A 20,996-nucleotide genomic window follows, 5' to 3' on the forward strand; every position below is an offset into this window, starting at 1 on the left:
GGAAATATGTGCAGTCCAAAATGAAAAAAGACTGAAATCTTCTTGATGGTGAATGAAGGTGAAGAAGAGGACGTGCAAACACCAAATCCCTCTTGGCACCCACGTGTAAAGAAAAGAGAGGTAATACCCTTACCAACTCAACATAAAAAAAAAAACACTTGAGAAGATGACACCAGCCAGTGTAATAGATATAAAGTCCTGACCTTTCAGTCTTCAAACCCGATATGTGGTATATCAAAACTCTTACCAAAGGCAAGTATATCACAGGTCAGATGGTGAGTGATAATGTTCTCCAAATCATCAGGGAAACTATCCAGACTAGCAGGCAGTGAAATTTCTTGTAAATCTTATTCTGACCCCTGTTGCTGTATGGGGGTTGGTCTCTCTCCTATACCCCTCACACTCAGTGAGAGATAGTGCCCAAAAAAGAATGGAACAGGCAATAGTGCATTTCCTCTTAAACGACTTTATTAGGAAAAGGTAGAACACTTACAGTTAAGTTGAATAAATAGACGAATGCAAATTCAATTGTGGCCGTTCTACAGCGTGGACCACGGGTGGTGATGGCGCAGGCTTCTCCCCCCGACGCCTTTCCCCTGATGAGGCATCGACTGGGAATGGAGATAGGGGCCACGCCATCACTTAGCCTGTATTTATATTGTTAAATCTAGTTCTTTTGGCAGTGTGGGCAGGTGCCAAGTCCTGCTGGAAAATGAACAGCATCTTCATAAAGTTGGTCAGCAGAGGGAAGCATGAAGTGCTCTAGAATTTCCTGGTAGAGGGCTGCACTGATTTTGGACTTGATAAAACACAGTGGACTAACACCAGCAGACATTGTCCTAAATGGGTAAAGTGACATCGTCTGTGTCGAATCCACTAACATACCTTTGGCGATTCCTGCCCTGCTCCTTCCTTTGTCTCTGCCCGCATAAAAGACCAAGTGTTTCTGGATATGGGTAGTATCCCACCTCCCGTGATACAGCGCAATGAGAAAAGTGACAATCCAGAGAAAACAGACAATCCAGCCTGTACAGAAGCCTTACACTCTAACATTGAGCTAACAGCTTTGATTTCTACTCTGACATACTGTATATAAATGAATAATAGCCCAGCCAAGCATGCTTTATTATAATGGAGCGTAGATTTAGATTCTTACAAATACCCATTCCTGCTTGCTTGCCAGCTGTTGCAGACCCGAAGTACACCTTTAGGGCCAGGACACAGTACAACGTCGTGCATTGCATGCATTTTTTTGCTGAGGCAGTTGATATCTTGATTGGGCTGTGCTGGTACTGACAGTGCAAATGGGGGCTTCTCTGTATCTATTGTCAATGCAGAGGGAAGTAACAGGGGGACCAATGCTGATGCCCCATTCTGCCCTAATGCGTCACTGCCTCAGTGCATGAAAATGTATAGCAGGCTGCATTTTCTTGCAGAGCATCACAATGCACATTGTGTTGGTGTGCCATTCAAAATGATTGGCACTACAGACCACCAACACATTTATGGTGCCTTAGCACATGTTGTCGCAACACGTGTGTTTTACTGCAGATTATCACAACTTCCCCCGGTGTACAGACCTTCAAAGCTAAGAAGTATAACCCTTTCACGCCAACCTAACACATATATACGGCCTCATGGAAGTGGGCTTTTTTCCTTGGGGCCGCATATATGCGTATCTCACTTTGTGCTGGGAGCGCACCGCATGGTACGCTTCCAGCACAGAGGCCAGAATCTTATTGAGAGCCCCGGTCCTGTACTAACGATCGAGATACGGATCTCCTGATTTTGGGTCACCTAAATGATGTGGTGGCCTCTAATTGGCCTGCAGAAAATAGAAAAAAAGAAAAGTCTTTGTAAAAAAAAAAAAAAAAAATTAATAAATAAATAATAAAAAAAATTAAGAAAAAATACCTAGATCAAGGTTTGATCTAGGTCAGTGCCAGGGTTAGTGTTTGGGTCAAGTAAGGGTCAAAGGTCAATCAGTATATTTTGGGCAGGATTTTTTATTTTATTTTTTTTAAATAAGCATCAGTGTCAGTGTGTTTTAGTTAGGACAAAGAAAAAAAAAAAGAAGCAAAGTGCGCTTTATTGCTTTTGGGCTGTACTACGAGTACAAACAACAAATAACATAGACCTATGAGGTATCGCTGCGATTGTCAGAAGCAGGAAAATTTATTTTGGGTTGTTCTTTGGTGGTAAGTTATAGTAGTAACCAGAAATATACAGTAAAACCTTGGATTGTGAGCATAATTCATTCCAGAAATGTGCTTGTAATTCAAAGCACTCTTAGATCAAAGCAAATTTCCCCATAAGAAATAATGGAAGCTCAGATGATTTGTTCCACAACCATTCATTCATAAGTCCATCAGTTTATAGTCCATATAAAAAGATTATAGCGATGTGATAGGTTGTGTAACCATAAAATGTCCATCCACAAATGGCACCTCCACACGAGAATTAAAAGCAAAATCCACCAGGAACTATCGTGTAAAAAAAGAGAAGAGAGGCACCTCTAAGTGTAGCAATATGGTTACATTTAATGAAGGTACAACACTTAGGGCTCTTTCACACGGTCCGCCTCCGTAGGCAGATCCGTGTTGCTCAGCGGGGATCGATCCGCGATCCCCGCTGAGCCAGCGGATGACAGCTCCGTCCCTGCTTGCAGTGCGGAGAGGGAGGTGTCTCAGCCCCTGCTGCCCTCTATGGGAGATCGAATGAGAGCAGACCGCCTGTCCGCTCTCATCAGATCCGATCCGATTACTGAACGGATGGAAAAATAGGGTTTCCATCCATCCAGATTTCACGGACAGGATCGGATACGGATGGCAGCGGGTGTCAGCGGAGGTGTCTCCGCTGACACCCGCTGCCCCATAGAGCTGCATGGAGGATCCGATCAGATCCGCCTAAAAAACTGACAGGCGGATCTGATCGGATCGCCCGTGTGAAAGAGCCCTTAGTAACTCACATGGCACATATAAGTATGCAGGCATTTGGGGTAAAGCTGTCCACATAGACCATCCTCCGCCCCGCCGGCTCTCACCGCCGTCAGTCTGCAATCATGACTGGGAAGATTACCTTGTAGTAGAGTGATCTGAAAGTGAGGCTTGAAAGTCAAGTTTGTCCTGAACAAAAAAAAATAAGGTTTAATCCACCTGTATGCACGGAGTAGTTGTGATGATATGTACAGTTTTACTAACACATGTCAAAATTGTCAAATTGTGCTTAGGTATTTACATTTGTTTTACCCCATGATCGGCGCAAATGGGTTAGGCCCCTTTCACACGGGCTTTCCGATCAGGTCCGCCTGTCAGTTTTTCAGGCGGACCTGATCGGATGCTCCATGTACCTCCTATGGAGCAGCGGATGTCAGAGGTGACATGTCCGCTGACGCCCGCTGCTCTCCGATCCAATGTGGTCCGTGAAATCAAGACGGATGGAAACCCCATTTTCCATCTGTCTGGAGGTTTGGATTGGATGAAAAGGGACAGGTGGTCTGATATCCCATAGAGGAGAGCAGGGATCTGACAGCTCAGTCTCTGCAAAGTAAGCGGAGATGGAGCTGTCATCCGCCTGCTCAGCGGGGATCGGCGCATTGAGCAAAACGAAGTCCGCCGGGTGGAAAGCCCATCTGAATGGATCCTATAAGTTTATTTCATGATTATGCAATGAATTACAGTAAACCCCCCTCCATCCCGGGGGTTACGTTCCGTACCTACCCGCGAAAAGCGAAAATCCGCGAAATAGAAAAACCTTATTAAAATACACTGTGGGCATGATTTTTTTTTTACTGTCACTGTACTTTAAAAGCATTTTAAGGTCTTTAAACACACTTATAAAACAATAGAAACTCATTTAAACACATAAAAGATGCTGAGAGACAGAGCAAGAGCTCAGAAATATTTAATTTTAATGATTTATATAGTAAAATAACATTACAGAAAAAACTGCAATATACTGGGACTGCAAAAACTGAACCGCGATGGAGCGGGGGTTTACTGTAATGCGTATGTTTTATAATTGCATAGAAAGTAAACATGATGTTTGTCAGTTATTCTTCAGAAGGACCTCACAATATTACCATAACAATGTACAGGAAAAAAACACAACAATGTGCACATTGATCACATTTGAACAGCGTATACATTCATGAGCTCTAAATGACAGAAATGAGTGGTAGGAAGGCACGTGGCCTCTTGGTAATTGTATGTTACATACACTAAAATACAAAAAAAAAATATTATTTTTGTGTTGTGCAGCTCCTACAAATGTCAGTGTAAATTTACAACTTTGCCCTAGCTTTTCAAGGACCTATAAGACAGAATATTATACCTACTACAAAAATAATAAAACTTGTCAGAGAAATGTACATGACCTGGCGTTATTTACCTCCTTACCAGTATTCTTGTTGCCTGGCTGTACTGCTTTTTGTTATTTTTGAGTTATTGACCCAGAACAGATGTGCTGCAAGTAAATTCAGATTTCCTGACCTGCATATTTGTTCTGAGTCAAAGCATTAAAGTATACCTTCTATGGCAAACAGAAGGTCTGCATTTTTGCCAGCTTTCTGCCCCCCCCCCCCCCCCCAATGCAAATAGCTTTAAAAAAAACATTTGTAAACAAACCACCCATGGAAAAAAAATACCTCAGCCCTGGCCTCCCATGCGTATGGGAGGCATGGCCAATATCACCATGCCTCCTAGGCGGAGCATAGTTACATAGGTTGGTTGAAAAAGACACAAGTCCATCTGGCTCAACCAATAAAAAACAAAAAAAAAAACAGTAAAGAAAAGCCAACCATACAATCCCATATACACAATCCTATACCCGCAGTTGATCCAGAGGAAGGTGAAAAACCCCAGCAAAGCATGATCCAATTTGCTACAGCAAGGGAAAAAAATTCCTTCCTTAACCCTGGAGAGGCAATCGGATATTCCCTGGATCAACATTACCTATAAATTTTAGTACCCATTTATATTATGTACACCCAGGAAGGAATCCAGGCCTTTTTATAAAGCAATCTACTGAGCTGGCCAGAACCACCTCTGGAGGGAGTCTATTCCACATTTTCACAGCTCTTACGGTGAAGAAACCTTTCCGTATTTGGAGATGAAATCTGTTTTCCTCTAGACGTAAAGAGTGCCCCCTTGTCCTCTGTGTTGACCTTAAAGTGAAAAACTCAACACCAAGTTCACTATATGGACCCCTTATGTATTTATACATGTTGATCACATCCCCCCTTAATCTCCTCTTCTCAAGAGAGAATAAATTCAGTTTCTCTAATCTTTCCTCATAGCTGAGAGCTACTCCATGGCTCTTATCAGTTTGGTTGCCCTTCTCTGCACTTTCTCCAGTTCCTCGATATCCTTTTTGAGAACTGGTGCCCAAAACTGAACTGCATATTCCAGATGAGTTCTTACGAATGATTTGTACAGGGGCAAAATTATATCTCTCACTTTCTGGAGTCAATGCCTCTGTTAATACAAGCAGGGGGTTGGAGGCTCAAAATCCAGCAAGAATGCAATCCAGCAGTGAATTCACGTGAAATGTTAATCTCCCAACTCTGCTGAGACATGGTGCCTCCCAGGAGCAAGTTTTTTTTTTTTTTTTCCTGGGCAAACACTTTGTTTACAAATGGGTTTTAAAGTAATTTGTTTTGGGGTGGGGTAGGGGGCTGACTGCCATGGAAGGTACACCTTTAAAGTGGTTTTAAAGGCCGAAGGTTTATTACCTTTAAAGTGGATGTAAACCCTCACATATACCGAGTGAAGTGAACAGCCTCAGATGATACACAGAGATGAAACAAATCCTCCTACTTGTATATGTGCTGTCTTCAGCTTTTGGTACTGTTTAGAAAGTGCACATCCTGTTAGAATTTTCTCCTTCCTGAATCACCAGTGGGAGGAAAGTTAGGCCATACACTGTCACAGTTAGCTGATTGGAGGAAAGGTGCACACACCCCCACTCCACATAGGCAGAGGAAGGAAGGAATGTGCTGTGAATAGACCAGCTGTCTGCTAATCTATTTATAGCACCCACCCAACAAATTTCAGCCTGGTTTTATCTCGGTTGATGGAGAACTTGTCAAATGTTATCATGCTAAGAACAGAAGAACAGAGCAGGAGAAAGCCACAGAACTTAGGGCTTTGAAGAGAGATAGGGAAAACGCTACAGATGGATGTGCCCAGATCAAATTTCATGAATCAGATTTACATCCACTTTAATGCATTCTTTGCATTAAGGTAATAAACTTTCTGGGTGAAGCTGCTCCCCTCCCCCCTCCAGCCCCCCTTATACTTACCTGAGCCCTATCTCGATCAAGCAATGTGCATGAGAGCAGCGGCTCTCCTGGGTCTCGCTCTCCTAAATGGCTCACACAGCAGCGGAAACCTTTTGGCTCCTGCTGCTGTCAATCACAGCTAGTATGCCAATGACCGAACAGGGGAGGTGCAAGCTGCACTCTATGAGTAAATCGACAATGTCCATTTTCAGGAGCAAGCCTGCTCAAGTGCCCCCCCCCATAGCAAGAGGCTTGTTTATGGGGGGAACTCGGCAGGGGGTGGATGAGCCAGGACCGCTGGCAGGGGCCCCCGAAAAGAAGAGGATCAGGGCTGCTCTGTGCAAAACCATTACACAGAGCAGCTAACTACGTATAACATGTTTGTTATTTTAGAAAAAAAAAAAAAAAAACTAGCCTTTAGTAGTACTTTGTTAGAGGATCAGCATGACAGCTAGACAGTTTTAGATAGAGGTCAGGTTTGTTCACCAACTATATCCTTTAATCTGTTTGCCAACTTTGGTGGTCTGAGTTTTATGTAGTTCAGTCACAGCTTCTTATAAAATGAGTATATATTGAACATTATGTTTGATTCACAGAGGTAATTCTGTTCTCTCTTTTGTAGCTAAAGATGTCACATACATCTGTCCATTTACTGGAGCCATCCGAGGGAGTTTCACAGTTACAAACTACAGACTTTACTTTAAAAGTTTGGAGCGGGTAAGACACTTTACTGATTTCTCTTTAGTTTGTGTTTTTTTTTGTATCTGTGGATAAATTCCTCGTTCAGCTAATTTCTTTTAGTGTTTCTTAACCTAACATTTCTTATTCCAGATGTGTTAAAAAAAAAAAAAAAAAATATATATATATATATATATATATATATACACCTTAACACCCCATTTCAAAAAAAGTTGGTATGCTGTGTAAAATTTTACATAAAAACAGAATGCAATGATTTGCAATCTCATGAACCCAAATTTTATTCACAATAGAAAATAGAAAACATATAAACTGTTTAAACTGAGAAAAAAAATAAGATCATTTTGAAATTGATGACAGTAACAAAAAAGTTGGGACGGGACCATGTTTACCACGGTGTAGCATCCCCTCTTCTTTTACCAACAGTGTAAACTATAACCCCCAGTTACATTGCACCCAAAAAACATAACAACTCAAAATATTGTACAAATGGAAAATGCAAGAATAATTTCTAAATGTATTGTTGCTCCCACTTTAAAAAAAATCAACAAAATGAAAACAGTATCTGAAAAACCTAAATATACAGACCCTAAGTTGTGCTACACATAAAAATAGCAATATCTCTTACATTTACTCAATCTATAGGTAAAAAATGTGACTTAGGCCCCATTCACACTAGTGCGACTTGTCCCGCGATTTAGAACCGCAAAATCGCACGACAAGTCGTTTTCCATTATTTTCAATGAGCCCCATTCATATCAGTGCGTTTTGAAGTCGCACCGACTTCAAAGTAGTTCCTGCACTACTTTGCCACGATTTTAATGCGTTTTGAGGCATATAGCCTTGCCATTGCTTTCAAAATCGCTTCAAAATCGCGCCGCAATAGTGGGAAAGGGGCCTAAAAGTGACACATATACAGTAGCTTTAGAAAATATGAAGAAGTCCCAAATAATAAAAGTCCACTACAAAAATGTGTATTGAAAATTCCACCATTAGTGTCCATTAGGCCCTTTTCACACTTGGGGCTGCAAAGTTGCATGACAAGTCGTACCCCCATGATTTCCAATGAGTACCGTTCATATCTGTGCGACTTCCAAGTCACAGCAACTTCAAAGTAGTCCCTGCACTACTTTGGTCTGACTTGGATGCGATTTGAGGTCCATAGAACTCAAGATTACACAGGCATTACTTGAAGTTGTGGCAAAGTCACGTGACTTTCAGGTCGTACAAGTGTGAAAGGGGCCTAAATCATCCACAAGATGTCTTCCACTGTGCAGGACTCTTGAAAGACACTTCCAAAGTGACAATGATCCAACTCACCAGAAATCAATGCCTCACTTCACAGATGATTAGCACAAAATGCTTTAATGGTATAGTTCACCTGAAGTCCATCAATGAAACGTTGGGAGCTAATTATACTATTATAGCATTTTGTGCCGATCATCTGTGATGTGAGGGATTGATTTCTGGTGAATTGGATCATTTGTATTTTGGGAGTGTCATTCACAAGTACTGCACAGTGAAAGACATCTTGTGGATGATTTATGGACGCTAATGGTGGACTTTTTTATTAATTGTGACTATTTTTCCGATTTTCTTCAAGTGGCTCTAAAGTCTTAACATTTTTTACCTAATGCAGTCCTTGTATTATGTTAAAAAATGTTTTGGCCTCCCACACACTCTTTTACTTACCTGAGCCCTCATTCGATCCAGCGTTGTGCACACCACCAACTCTTCTCTCCCTTGAATTCTGTCTCACTGGCTTTGCCATTGGCTCCCGCTGCTGTCAATCAAATCCATTGATGAAGGAGCTGTCTATATGTCAATGTGTCGGGCTTGGGGGCACTAGACATAGAGGAGGAGCCAGGAGCGCCAGAAGGGGGCTGCTTTGTGCCATTACATTGGACAGAGCAGGTAAGTATGGAGATGTTTGTTTCTTTTTTTAATTCCTTTACAATCACTTTAAGCTATTTGTATCACTTTTTGTCATGTTTTTATGTATAGATTAAATATATTTAAAGCAGTAGTAAACCGCTGTTTTTTTTTTTTCTTTTTGCAACCTGCAAGTTAATGTCAGAATGTGCTAGTATGCATTGCATACTAAAACATTATGTAAAGCTTACCTTAGAACGAAGCCCTCTAGCACCACGCTGTCACCGCTGAAGGTGCTTCCATCTTCACACGGTCTTCTTTCCGGGTTCGGACTCCGGCTGTGTGAGTGGGCTGAGCCGTGATGATGTCACTCCCGAGCATGTGCACGAGAGCCTCTGTTTTATTGTATAGGACTCTGAAGGAACGGATTGGATGGCCATTCCTTCAGAGCGTATTCGCCGGTGGTGTCACCAGCTGCATCTACAGTAAATATCTTCTAAACGGTGCACGTTTAGAAGATTTTTACAGTACCTATAGGCAGGGCCGGTTTTAGACAAAGTGTGGCCCTGGGCAAACCTAAAAGTGGGGCCCCAGGGCCGGACTGGGTATGAAAACCAGCCCTGGAAAAAATGACATACCAGCCCCATAGCATTGCGTCATTATACCAGCGCAACGTCATTTTCAGCGCAACGTCCCTCCCCCTAATACAATGCTGATCCCCCCTCCCCCTAATTCAATGCTGATCCCCCCTCCCCCTAATACAATGCTGACCCCCCCTCCCCCTATTACAATGCTGTTTCCCCCCTATCCCTAATACAATACAGACCCCTTAGTAAGCCTCCCTCCCAGTACAGACCCCTCAGTAAGCCCCCCTCCCAGTACAGACCCCCCAGCAAGCCCCCCTCCCAGTACACACCCCTCAGCAAGCCCCCCTCCCAGTACAGACCCCTCAGCAAGCCCCCCTCCCAGTACAGACCCCTCAGCAAGCCCCCCTCCTAGTACAGACCCCCCAGTAAGCCCCCCTCCCAGTACAGACCCCCTCCCAGTACAGACCCCCTACCAGTACAGACCCCTCAGTAAGCCCCCCTACCAGTACAGACCCCTCAGTAAGCCCCCCTCCCAGTAAAGACCCCCAGTAAGCCCCCCTCCCAGTACAGACCCCTCAGTAAGCCCCCCTCCCAGTACAGACCCCCTCCCAGTACAGACCCCTCAGCAAGCCCCCCTCCCAGCACAGACCCCTCAGCAAGCCCCCCTCTCAGTACAGACCCCTCAGTAAGCCCCCCTCCCAGTACAGACCCCTTAGTAAGCCCCCCTCCCAGTACAGACCCCTTAGTAAGCCCCCCTCCCAGGACAGGCCCTCCGGCAGCCCCCCTCCCAGTACAGACCCCTCAGTAAGCCCCCCTCCCAGTACAGACCCCTTAGTAAGCCCCCCTCCCAGGACAGGCCCTCCGGCAGCCCCCCTCCCAGTACAGACCCCTCAGTAAGCCCCCCTCCCAGTACAGACCCCTCAGTAAGCCCCCCTCCCAGTATAGACCCCCAGTAAGCCCCCCTACCAGTATAGACCCCCCCAGCAAGCCCCCCTCCCAGTACAGACCCCTCAGCAAGCCCCCCTCCCAGTACAGACCCCTCAGTAAGCCCCCTCCCAGTACAGACCCCTCAGCAAGCCCCTCTCCCAGTACAGACCCCTCAGTCAGCCCCCCTCCCAGTACAGACCCCTCAGTCAGCCCCCCTCCCAGTACAGACCCCCCAGTAAGCCCCCCTCCCAGTACAGACCCCCCAGTAAGCCCCCCTCCCAGTACAGACCCCCCAGTAAGCCCCCCTCCCAGTACAGACCCCTCAGTAAGCCCCCCTCCCAGTACAGACCCCTCAGTAAGCCCCCCTCGCAGTATAGACCCCCAGTAAGCCCCCCTCCCAGTACAGACCCCCCAGCAAGCCCCCCGCCCAGTACAGACCCCCTCCCAGTACAGACCCCTCAGCAAGCCCCCCTCCCAGTACAGACCCCTCAGCAAGCCCCCCTCTCAGTACAGACGCCTCAGCAAGCCCCCCTCTCAGTACAGACCCCTCAGTAAGCCCCCCTCTCAGTACAGACCCCTCAGTAAGCCCCCCTCTCAGTACAGGCCCTCCGGCAGCCCCCCTCCCAGTACAGACCCCTCAGTAAGCCCCCCTCCCAGTACAGACCCCTCAGTAAGCCCCCCTCCCAGTACAGACCCCCAGTAAGCCCCCCTACCAGTATAGACCCCCCCAGTAAGCCCCCTCCCAGTACAGACCCCTCAGTAAGCCCCCTCCCAGTACAGACCCCTTAGTAAGCCCCCCTCCCAGTACAGACCCCTTAGTAAGCCCCCCTACCAGTACAGACCCCCTCAGTAAGCTCCCCTCCCAGTATAGACTCCCAGTACAGACCCCTCAGCAAGCCCCCCTCTCAGTACAGACCCCTTAGTAAGCCCCCCTACCAGTACAGACCCCCTCAGTAAGCTCCCCTCCCAGTACAGACCCCTCAGTCAGCCCCCCTACCAGTACAGACCCCTCAGTAAGCCCCCCTCCCAGTACAGACCCCTTAGTAAGCCCCCCTACCAGTACAGACCCCCTCAGTAAGCTCCCCTCCCAGTATAGACTCCCAGTACAGACCCCTCAGCAAGCCCCCCTCTCAGTACAGACCCCCAGTAAGCCCCCCTCTCAGTACAGACCCCCAGTAAGCCCCCCTCCCAGTACAGACCCCTCAGTCAGCCCCCCTACCAGTACAGACCCCTCAGTAAGCCCCCCTCCCAGTATAGACCCCTCAGTAAGCCCCCCTCCCAGTACAGACCCCTCAGTAAGCCCCCCTCCCAGTACAGACCCCCCAGCAAGCCCCCCGCCCAGTACAGACCCCCTCCCAGTACAGACCCCTCAGCAAGCCCCCCTCCCAGTACAGACCCCTCAGTAAGCCCCCCTCCCAGTACAGACAGACCCCTCAGTAAGCCCCCCTCCCAGTACAGACCCCTCAGTCAGCCCCCTCCCAGTACAGACCCCTCAGTCAGCCCCCTCCCAGTACAGACCCCTCAGTAAGCCCCCCTCCCAGTACAGACCCCTCAGTAAGACCCCCTCCCAGTATAGACCCCCCCCAGTAAGCCCCCCTACCAGTATAGACCCCCCCCAGTAAGCCCCCTCCCAGTACAGACCCCTCAGTAAGCCCCCTCCCAGTACAGACCCCTTAGTAAGCCCCCCTCCCAGTACAGACCCCTTAGTAAGCCCCCCTACCAGTACAGACCCCCTCAGTAAGCTCCCCTCCCAGTAAAGACCCCCAGTAAGCCCCCCTCCCAGTACAGACCCCTCAGCAAGCCCCCCTCTCAGTACAGACCCCTCAGCAAGCCCCCCTCTCAGTACAGACCCCCAGTAAGCCCCCCTCCCAGTACAGACCCCCTCCCAGTACAGACCCCTCAGTCAGCCCCCCTCCCAGTACAGACCCCTTAGTAAGCCCCCCTACTAGTACAGACCCCTCAGTAAGCCCCCCTCCCAGTATAGACCCCCAGTAAGCCCCCCTCCCAGTACAGACCCCTCAGTAAGCCCCCCGCCCAGTACAGACCCCCCAGCAAGCCCCCCGCCCAGTACAGACCCCCTCCCAGTACAGACCCCTCAGCAAGCCCCCCTCCCAGTACAGACCCCTCAGCAAGCCCCCCTCCCAGTACAGACCCCTCAGCAAGCCCCCCTCCCAGTACAGACCCCTTAGTAAGCCCCCCTCCAAGTACAGACAGACCCCTCAGTAAGCCCCCCTCCCAGTACAGACCCCCCAGTAAGCCCCCCTCCCACTACAGACCCCTTAATAAGCCCCTCCCAGTACAAACCCCTTAATAAGCCCCTCCCAGTACAGACCCCTTAGTAAGCCTTTCCCAGTACAGTCTACAGACCCCCTTAGTAAGCCCCCTCCCAGTACAGACAGACCCTTCAGTAAGCCCCCCTCCCAGTAGAGACCCCCCAGCAAGCCCCCCTCCCACTACCGACCCCTTAGTAAGCCCCTCCCAGTACAGAACCCTTAGTAAGCCCCTCCCAGTACAGTCTACAGACCCCTTAGCAAGCCCTTCCCAGTACAGACAGACCCCTCAGTAAGCCCCCTCACCTGCGATCACATCACATGCTGGCGCGTGACGTATCGTCTGTGTCACAGGAGGAGGGATCATCTTGTCGGCGCAGTGACAGACATTCTTCAGCAGCCGCCACAGCCAGTCAGCTCGCCTCACGCATGATGCACCAGCACCGCCAGCGATCCGCCTCGCAGGGGCAGCCGCCTCGTGATGTCACGCCGCTCACAGCGGCTGACGTAGAAGAGACGGAGCCCAGCGGGGGGAGGGGGCGGGGCAGCAACCATCATCAGCGGTGACCGACGAGCGGCCCCAATCATTGCAGCGGCGATCAATGCTTAAAGCGGCGCTGCGGGCGGACTTGTCTTAAAGCGGCCAGTCCGGCCCTGGAGCCCGCTGCTGACAGTGACACGGGGCCCCTGGACATTCGGGGGCCCTGGGCAGTTTCCCAGGTTGCCCCCCCCTAACGCCGGCCCTGCCTATAGGTAAGCCTTATTATAGGCTTACTGATACAGTATCTCTCAAAAGTGAGTACACCCCTCACATTTTTTGTAAATATTTTATTATATCTTTTCATGTGACAACACTGAAGAAATTACACTTTGCTACAGTGTAAAGTAGTGAGTGTACAGCTTGTATAACAGTGTAAATCTGCTGTTCCCTCGAAAAACCTCAACACACAGCCATTAATGTCTAAGCCGCTGGCAACAAAAGTGAGTACACCCTTAAGTGAAAATTCCAAATTGGTCCCAATTAGCCATTTTCCCTCCTTGGTGTTAAGTGACTCGTTAGTGTTACAAGGTCTCAGGTGTGAATGGGGACCAGGTGTGTTAAATTTGGTGTTATCACTCTCACTCTCTCATACTGGTCGCTGGAAGTTCAACATGGCACCTCATGGCAACGAACTCTCTGAGGATCTGAAAAAAAGAATTATTTCTCTACATAAAGCTGGCCTAGGCTATAAGAAGATTGCCAAGACCCTGAAACTGAGCTGCAGCACGGTGGCCAAGACCTACAGCAGTTTAACAGGAGAGGTTCCACTCAGAACAGGCCTCGCCATGGTGGACCAAAGAAGTTGAGTGCACATGCTCACACACATAAACTTAGATTTTTGTATAAATGCATGGCCTAGCAACAGGGTCTCTTGAAAGCAATTAGCCTCTGGAAGAGAACTGATCAGGTCCAGAGAATGCAATCTGAGATTTAATTGTGTGGGACTGTAGTCGTTATATCTGCTTTGCTCTCATTGCAGATAAAAAGTAAAGCCTGACTACACTAATCCGCCTTGAGCTGGCCTAATAGTAAGGGTAGTAGCCTGAAGGCATCTTAAAACTGCCTCTCATTGTATGAACTCTGAGAATATGAAGGTTGCGATCTGAGTAGATGTAGCCTTTGAGAAGGGCTGTTATTAGTTTATAAATAATGATGGTTCTAGAGCTCAGAATTATCATATTATCTTTTTGGCAGGATCACCGCTTGATATTAGATGCTCCTCTGGGAATCATAAGCCGAATTGAAAAAATTGGAGGAGCTGCAAGTCGAGGAGAAAATTCACATGGGATAGAAATTGTGTGCAAGGTAAAACGTTGTGTGGTTTGGACGTACTACTTGCTTTGTGTTCTTAATGTTACTTATCAAATTATTAATGGCTTTACTGCTGCTTTTCAGGACATGAGAAACATGAGATTTGCCTACAAGCACGATGGACACACTCGCAAAACTGTGTTTGAGAGCCTCATGGCCTATGCCTTCCCGTTAAATCACAATCTGGTATGACCTGTCAGGGGGATTGCTAAGTGCTGTATACATACATTGGTGCTTTAAATTTTGTGACACTTTTGATCTTTTAATAATTCTGCAAGAATAGGACAGTGGTAATCTGTTTTTCTTTTCCTAAAACTAGATATTGAGAGCCCAATTAAAGGAATGGTTAAAGTGGTTCTAAAAGCACAAGTTTTTTTACCTTCATGCATTGTGTAAAAAAACATTCTGTGTGCCGCAGCCCCCCCCCCAATACTTACCTGAGCCCCCTCCCGATCCAGCGATGTCCACGGGAGCCTTGCCTCTATGGAGACTCGCACTCCTGATTAGATTTTGGCCAATTGGCTCCCGCTGCTGTCAATCACAAACAGTGAGCCTATCAGGAGATGAACGGGGCAGGGCTGAGACATAGTTCAATGTGTGAATGGACAAACAGAGCCACTGGTCGGGAGCGCACCTGCTTGGCTGCCTCCAGAGCAAGCTGGCAAGAGGGAGGAGCTAGGAGCATTGGCGTGGGACCCGAGTAGAGGAGGATCGGGGCTGCTCTCTGCAAAACCATTACACAGAGCAGGTAAGTATAACATGTTTGTTTTTTTTTTAAAGAAAAAACTAGACTTTAATATCGTTTTAAGGTGTAAGCCTAGTTACTGTTTATGAAGCTCAGTTTACATAACATCTGTAAAGAAATCTCTCTTAAAGCGTTTACCACAAAAAAAAAAAAACAGATCCTGTTCCCTAAAAGCACAGTGCTTGTGCTGTGTAATTTGGCCCCCTGTTTTACCTAAAAAACTGATCCTGCCAGTTTTTACACTCCCCACTGTAAACTGACCACAGTGTAAAATGGCTGCTGAGCCCTGACACCATGGACAGTGTACGTGCCTCTGTCATCCGCAGCTATCTGCAGCTCTCCTCTGTCTCCCTCTGTCCACCCCCCCCCCCCTCCCCTCCCTGCCTGTCAGCACTCACTAGCGCCGCTCTGCTTCCCTCCCTGCTGCTACAAAACGATGTTATCTTTACACCATCCCCTCTGTTAGATTACAACCTGTATCCTAGTGCCTGTGCTTAATTTAAAAAAAAAGCAGATTTCTACCTGTTTTCACAGCACCAATCGGCGCTCACGTGACTCCCGGCTCTCTCCTCCTTGCCTCCCTGGCTGACGTCAGAGGAAGTTCTTGGCCCCGCCCACTGGAGATGTCAGACGGGGAGAGAAGAGAGCTGAGAGTCATGTGAGCGCCGATAGGAGCTGTGAAAACAGGTAGAAGTCTGCTTTTTATAATAAAGCAAAGCACTAGGATACAGGTTGTAATCTAACAGATGGGATGGTGTAAAGATAACCGTGGTTAAACAACCACTTTAACCACTTCAATACCGGGCACTTTCCTCCCTTCCAGCCCAGGCCAATTTTCCCCTTTTAGCGCTGTTGCATTTTGAATGACAATTGCGCAGTTATGCAACACTGTACCTACACCAAATTTATGTCATTTTCCCCCCACAAATAGAGTTTTCTTTTGGTGGTATTTGATCACCTGTGGGTTTTTTCCTTTTTGCTAAACAAATAAAAAAAGACTGAAAAGTTTGAAAAAAATAAGTTTTTTTCCTGCACTGATGAGCACTGACAGGCACTGATGAGGAGGCACTGATGGGGTGGCACTGATGGGGCGGCACTGATATGTGGCACTGATAGGTAGCACAGATATGCAGCATTGGTGGGCACTGATAGGCGGCATTGATGGGCACTGATAGGTGCACTGATGGGCACTAATGGGCACTGATAGGCGGCACTGGTGGGCACTGATGGGTGGCACTGACGGGCGGAACTGATGGGCACTAATGGACACTGATAGACGGCACTGGTGGGCAATAATGGGCACTGCTGGGCGACACTGAAAGATGGCAATGATGGGCACTTGTGGGCAGCACTGATAGGGAGGGCACTGGCAGGCAGCACTGATGGGGAGGGCAATGGAGGTGGCCATAGTGGGCATCCCTGGGGTCATAGGGGCATCCCTGGGGTCATGGGTGGGCATCCCTGGTGGTTCTAGTGGCATCCCCCCCGAGGGTCTGCACTGGTAATTAATGATCTGATTACCAGTGCCGACCCCCCCCCCCCCCCCGTCAGGGGAGCCGCCGATCGGCGCTCCTTTACTCGTGCCTGTCAGGCACGAACTAAGGAAAGCCGATCAAGGGCTGTTCCTGTTTACTATGTGACCAGCCGTGATTAGACACGGCTGATCACATGGTAAAGAGCCTACATCAGAGGCTCTTTACCGAGATCGGAGATGCAGGGTGTCAGGCTGACACCTCGCATCACCGATCGCCGCTCTGCACTTATATTCATATTTTGGTTGATTTATCAGCGCTGAAACCTTTTTATGTGTCAGAAAACATTGATCAGTTCTGCAGCCATATGGCTGCATGCACTGATCAAAGCAAAGTTTTCAGAAAAGCCGGTTCATGAGCGATAAATGGACTTCTCATGAATGGGAACGGCCATAGATGGATCCTGTTGAACTTCGATCTATGTATTGCCAGCTTTAGTGTAGTGTTCTGTGGTATTTGATTATTTGTAGACTTGTTCAAACACATTAATTATAGTAACTGTTTGCTTTTTTACAGACTATGTTTGCCTTCGAATACAAAGAAGCCTTTTTGGAAAATGGCTGGAAGGTGTATGACCCCATATTAGAGTACAGAAGACAGGTACGTAGTATATTTAAACAAAAATATTGTGAATTCTAAACAAAAACTCCTAAACATGCTTTGTGTCCAAAGTGGCAGCTCAAACGCACAGCCATTGTAGAGAAACGAGGACCATTTCTATACATTCCGCTTTCTCTTTCATGGAGTAAATTGATAATTCTGAAATTCTAAGGGGCTGATTTACTAAAACCAGAGAGTGCAAAATCTGGTGCAGCAGTGCATGGTAGCCAACCAGCTTCTAAATTCAGCTTTTTCAGTTAGGCTTTGACAAAAACAAAACTGGAAGCTGATTGGTTTCTATGCAGAGCTGCAGCAGATTTTGCAGTGTCTAGTTTTAGAAATCAACCCCTAAGGCCCCTTTCACACATGCGGACCGTTCAGATCCGCCTGTCAGGGGGATCCGAATGGATGCCCCATGCATCTCTATGAGGCAGCGGGTGTCAGCAGAGACATGTCCACTGCCATCCAATCCGGACGGATGGATGGAAACCCTATTTTCCATCCGTCCATCGGATCAGATGAGAACGGACAGGCGGTCTGTTCTAATCCGATTTCACCCATAGAGGAGAGCAGGGATCTGACACCTCCGTCTCCGCACACAGAGCGGAGACGGAGCTGTCATCCACCGACTCAGTGGGGGATCGATCCCCCCGCTGAGCAGCACGGTTCCATCGACGGAACGGAGCCATGTGAAAGGGGCCTAAGTGTCTTTGTCGGTCCCTGCAGCCATGTAATACAGTATAAAGAGTAAGAGCTGAGGATTGCTAAAATGCAGCATCAGCCACAGCCGAAACATTTGTGAATATGAGTATACTTCCTGATATTAGCTGTTTGTACAAAGGCTTATAAAGGGGAGCAGTTATTAAATACAGTTTAAAACTTTTATCTTTTAAGCTGAACTTTATCCATAACAACTTGATAAAATAATGTTCTTTGGCAAGGAACATACATTCCACTTCCATTCCAAAATTCAATTTTTTTGTGATACGGCACCGTGTTATTTTAACTGATAATTGTGCGGTCATGCGACACTGCACCCAAATAAAATGTATGTACTTTTTTCCCCACAAATAGAGCTTTTGTTGGTATTTGATCACCTCTGCAGTTTGTATTTTTTGAGCTATCAACAATTAAAAAAAAAAACAATATTTTTTATTTTCTGCTATAAACCACATCCAATAAAAACTTCATCAATTTAGACCAATTCTGCTACATATTTTTGGTGAAAAAAAGAATTCCAATAAGCGTATATTGATTGGTTTGCACAAAAGTTATAACACCTACAAACTATGGGATATTTTTATTTTTTACTAGCAATGGCGGCGATCAGCGAATTTTAGTGGGACTGCGATATTGCGGCGGACAAATCGGACATTAACTGACCCTTTTGACACTTTTTGGGAAGCAGTGACACTAATAAAGTGATGAGTGCTAAAAAAATATATGCACTGTCACTGTACTAATTACACTGGCTGGGAAGGGGTTAACATCAGGGGCGATTAAAGGGTTAACTGTGTGCCTAGCTGGTCTTTTCTTAATGTGGGGGAGTTGCTTGTACTAGGAAGGCATAGGTTGGTGCCCCTGCTTTGCAGAGACACAGGATCCATGCCTTCTGTACTGACAGAACGGCCATCTGCCTTGTTTAGGTAGGCAGATCGCTGTTCTCCCTCTGTACTGAAGCATCAGTTGGTTCTGGCGGACTCAATGTATAATCACAGCAGGAGCGGGTCGGTGGCGGCGCGCATGCGCTCCCCAGATCCGGAAGTGTCAGTTTACATACTAGGTACGTGATCTAGTGCAGAGTGGCTGCCCTGCCACAGTATATCTACGGTGGGCGGTCCCCAAGTGGTTAATAATTTTGCTACCAAAATAAGCACGCGCTGTAAATTGCCTCCATCATTGTTCCTGTTTCTTCTTGCTGGAGGCTGCCATTTTGCTGAAGACCAGAGCCCCTGTGCAGCAGTAAAGGCCCGTACACACGTACCGATCGTCAGCATACAAACGTCGGCGGACGAAAGATCTGCCGATTGTGCGCTTGTTAGTATGGTGCCTCCGACAGCTGTCTGCGCACATTCTGCGGACAAGAGTCTTTCTTGCAAACATTAATATTTTTGTATGCCGACACCAGAACGGACGATTGTTCGCCAGTCAGTACAGAATTCTGCCGACAGACCGCAGATTTGCAAGACTGTGCATGCTCAGAAAAGAAAAAACACAGGGAAAGTTAACCATTACATGACATCACTTCTGCAGTCGGCTGTAGTCGGTGGACAAAATTCTTGGGCAGTCTTTGCACTTTTCAACCGACACCGACATCCCGGGGAGAAAAGACGAACGTTTGTATGCCGACGATCGGTACGTGTGTACGGGGCTTTAATCTTTAGGCTGTCAGCAGATTGGCCGCTACAAATTCGGCCCAGTGCCAAAAAGAGAGCAACTGAGCATGTGCAGAGCAGGGTGAGACAGTGTATTACTGGATTTTTTACAGTATAGGCACTTATTTTTGATGCTTTACATAGCTATACCTGCAAAAGGGGCCAGAATGAATTGATCTAGCAGGACTTAATTTTCTGACTAAAGTTCCACTTTAAGGCTCCGTTCACATCTAGGCGTTTTGGGGCGTTTTTGGGGCGTTTTTCTGCTCTAGGATCAGCTCTCAAAACGCCCAACAAGACAAATCCTATTCATTTCAATGGCCCCTGTTCACATCTGAGCGTTTTGACGCTGTATACAAAACGCCCAACGCTCAAAAAAGTACATGAGCTTCTTTTTGGGCAGATTACAGGCGTTTTCCATTGATCTCTATTCAATCTAAAAACGCCTGCACAAAAATCGCGGTAAAAATCGCGGTAAAATCGCGGTAAAAAACGCCGCAAAAATCGCGGTAAAATCGCGGTAAAAAACGCGCGAAAAACGCTACGCTCAGGTGTGAATGTAGCCTAAGGGAAAAAAATCTGTTGCTATAACCGCTTTAAAATTTTAGCTTTAATTTGTTTGCCTCTTACTCAAAGTGCATTTGAAACTACATCTAAGTCATCATTAGAAGTGCACCCACGTGCATCTTCCATCCACACAGATAACCTATTGGGAGCAGCGGATGTGTCTGTGCAGCCGCTGCGTTCCAATTGACATCAATGGGACTGCCTGCATGGGAATTCACAGAACATCTGTGGCTCTGCACAGTTGTATGCTAGAATACGCCCCATGTGACCGAGGCCTAGGGCTACAGGGCGATCGCACTTCTACATGATTTCTCTGCACAACAGATGTTTATTGCAGTCTATGAACAGATTATCATTTAAGCTAAAATTTGTTGGTGGAATAGGGAAAATGTCTTCTGCATTTAGGTGATACTTTTATGGTGGGGATCCTCATTGGTTTCCATAGCAAACAGCAGGACTGAAGTTTGGAATTTAATTACTTTGTCCCCACTAGAGCCCAGTAAAGTGTTTACCTTGACAAATCATCAAGATAAGCAAAGTCACAGTGAATGTTACACCTCTCATTGGTTCTCCTGCATAGGTCCTTTTATCACACATGATGGCTTATATATTAGCTGGCAGAGGGAATTTTAAAACGCAAGTGACTCAATGCAGAACATCAGTTCAGGAGTTGTTTCAGTGCTTTTTTTT

General features: G+C 46.9%; 1 protein-coding gene across 3 annotated transcripts in view; it reads left to right on the plus strand.

The window, feature by feature from the left end:
• The window catches only part of MTMR2 (myotubularin related protein 2), a 65,929-nt gene that overhangs the window by 24,155 nt on the left and 20,778 nt on the right, over positions 1-20,996 (plus strand). For all 3 annotated transcript variants that reach the window (XM_082244561.1, XM_082244562.1, XM_082244563.1), the window contains 4 exons: positions 6,903-6,997; positions 14,371-14,481; positions 14,572-14,673; positions 17,281-17,364. In XM_082244561.1, coding sequence (XP_082100687.1) covers positions 6,903-6,997; positions 14,371-14,481; positions 14,572-14,673; positions 17,281-17,364 — 392 coding nt within the window. The remainder of the gene's footprint in view (positions 1-6,902; positions 6,998-14,370; positions 14,482-14,571; positions 14,674-17,280; positions 17,365-20,996) is intronic.

The sequence above is a fragment of the Pelophylax lessonae genome, assembly GCF_965119305.1.
Source record: "Pelophylax lessonae genome assembly, chromosome: 2".
In the NCBI taxonomy this organism is placed as follows: Eukaryota; Metazoa; Chordata; class Amphibia; order Anura; family Ranidae; genus Pelophylax; species Pelophylax lessonae.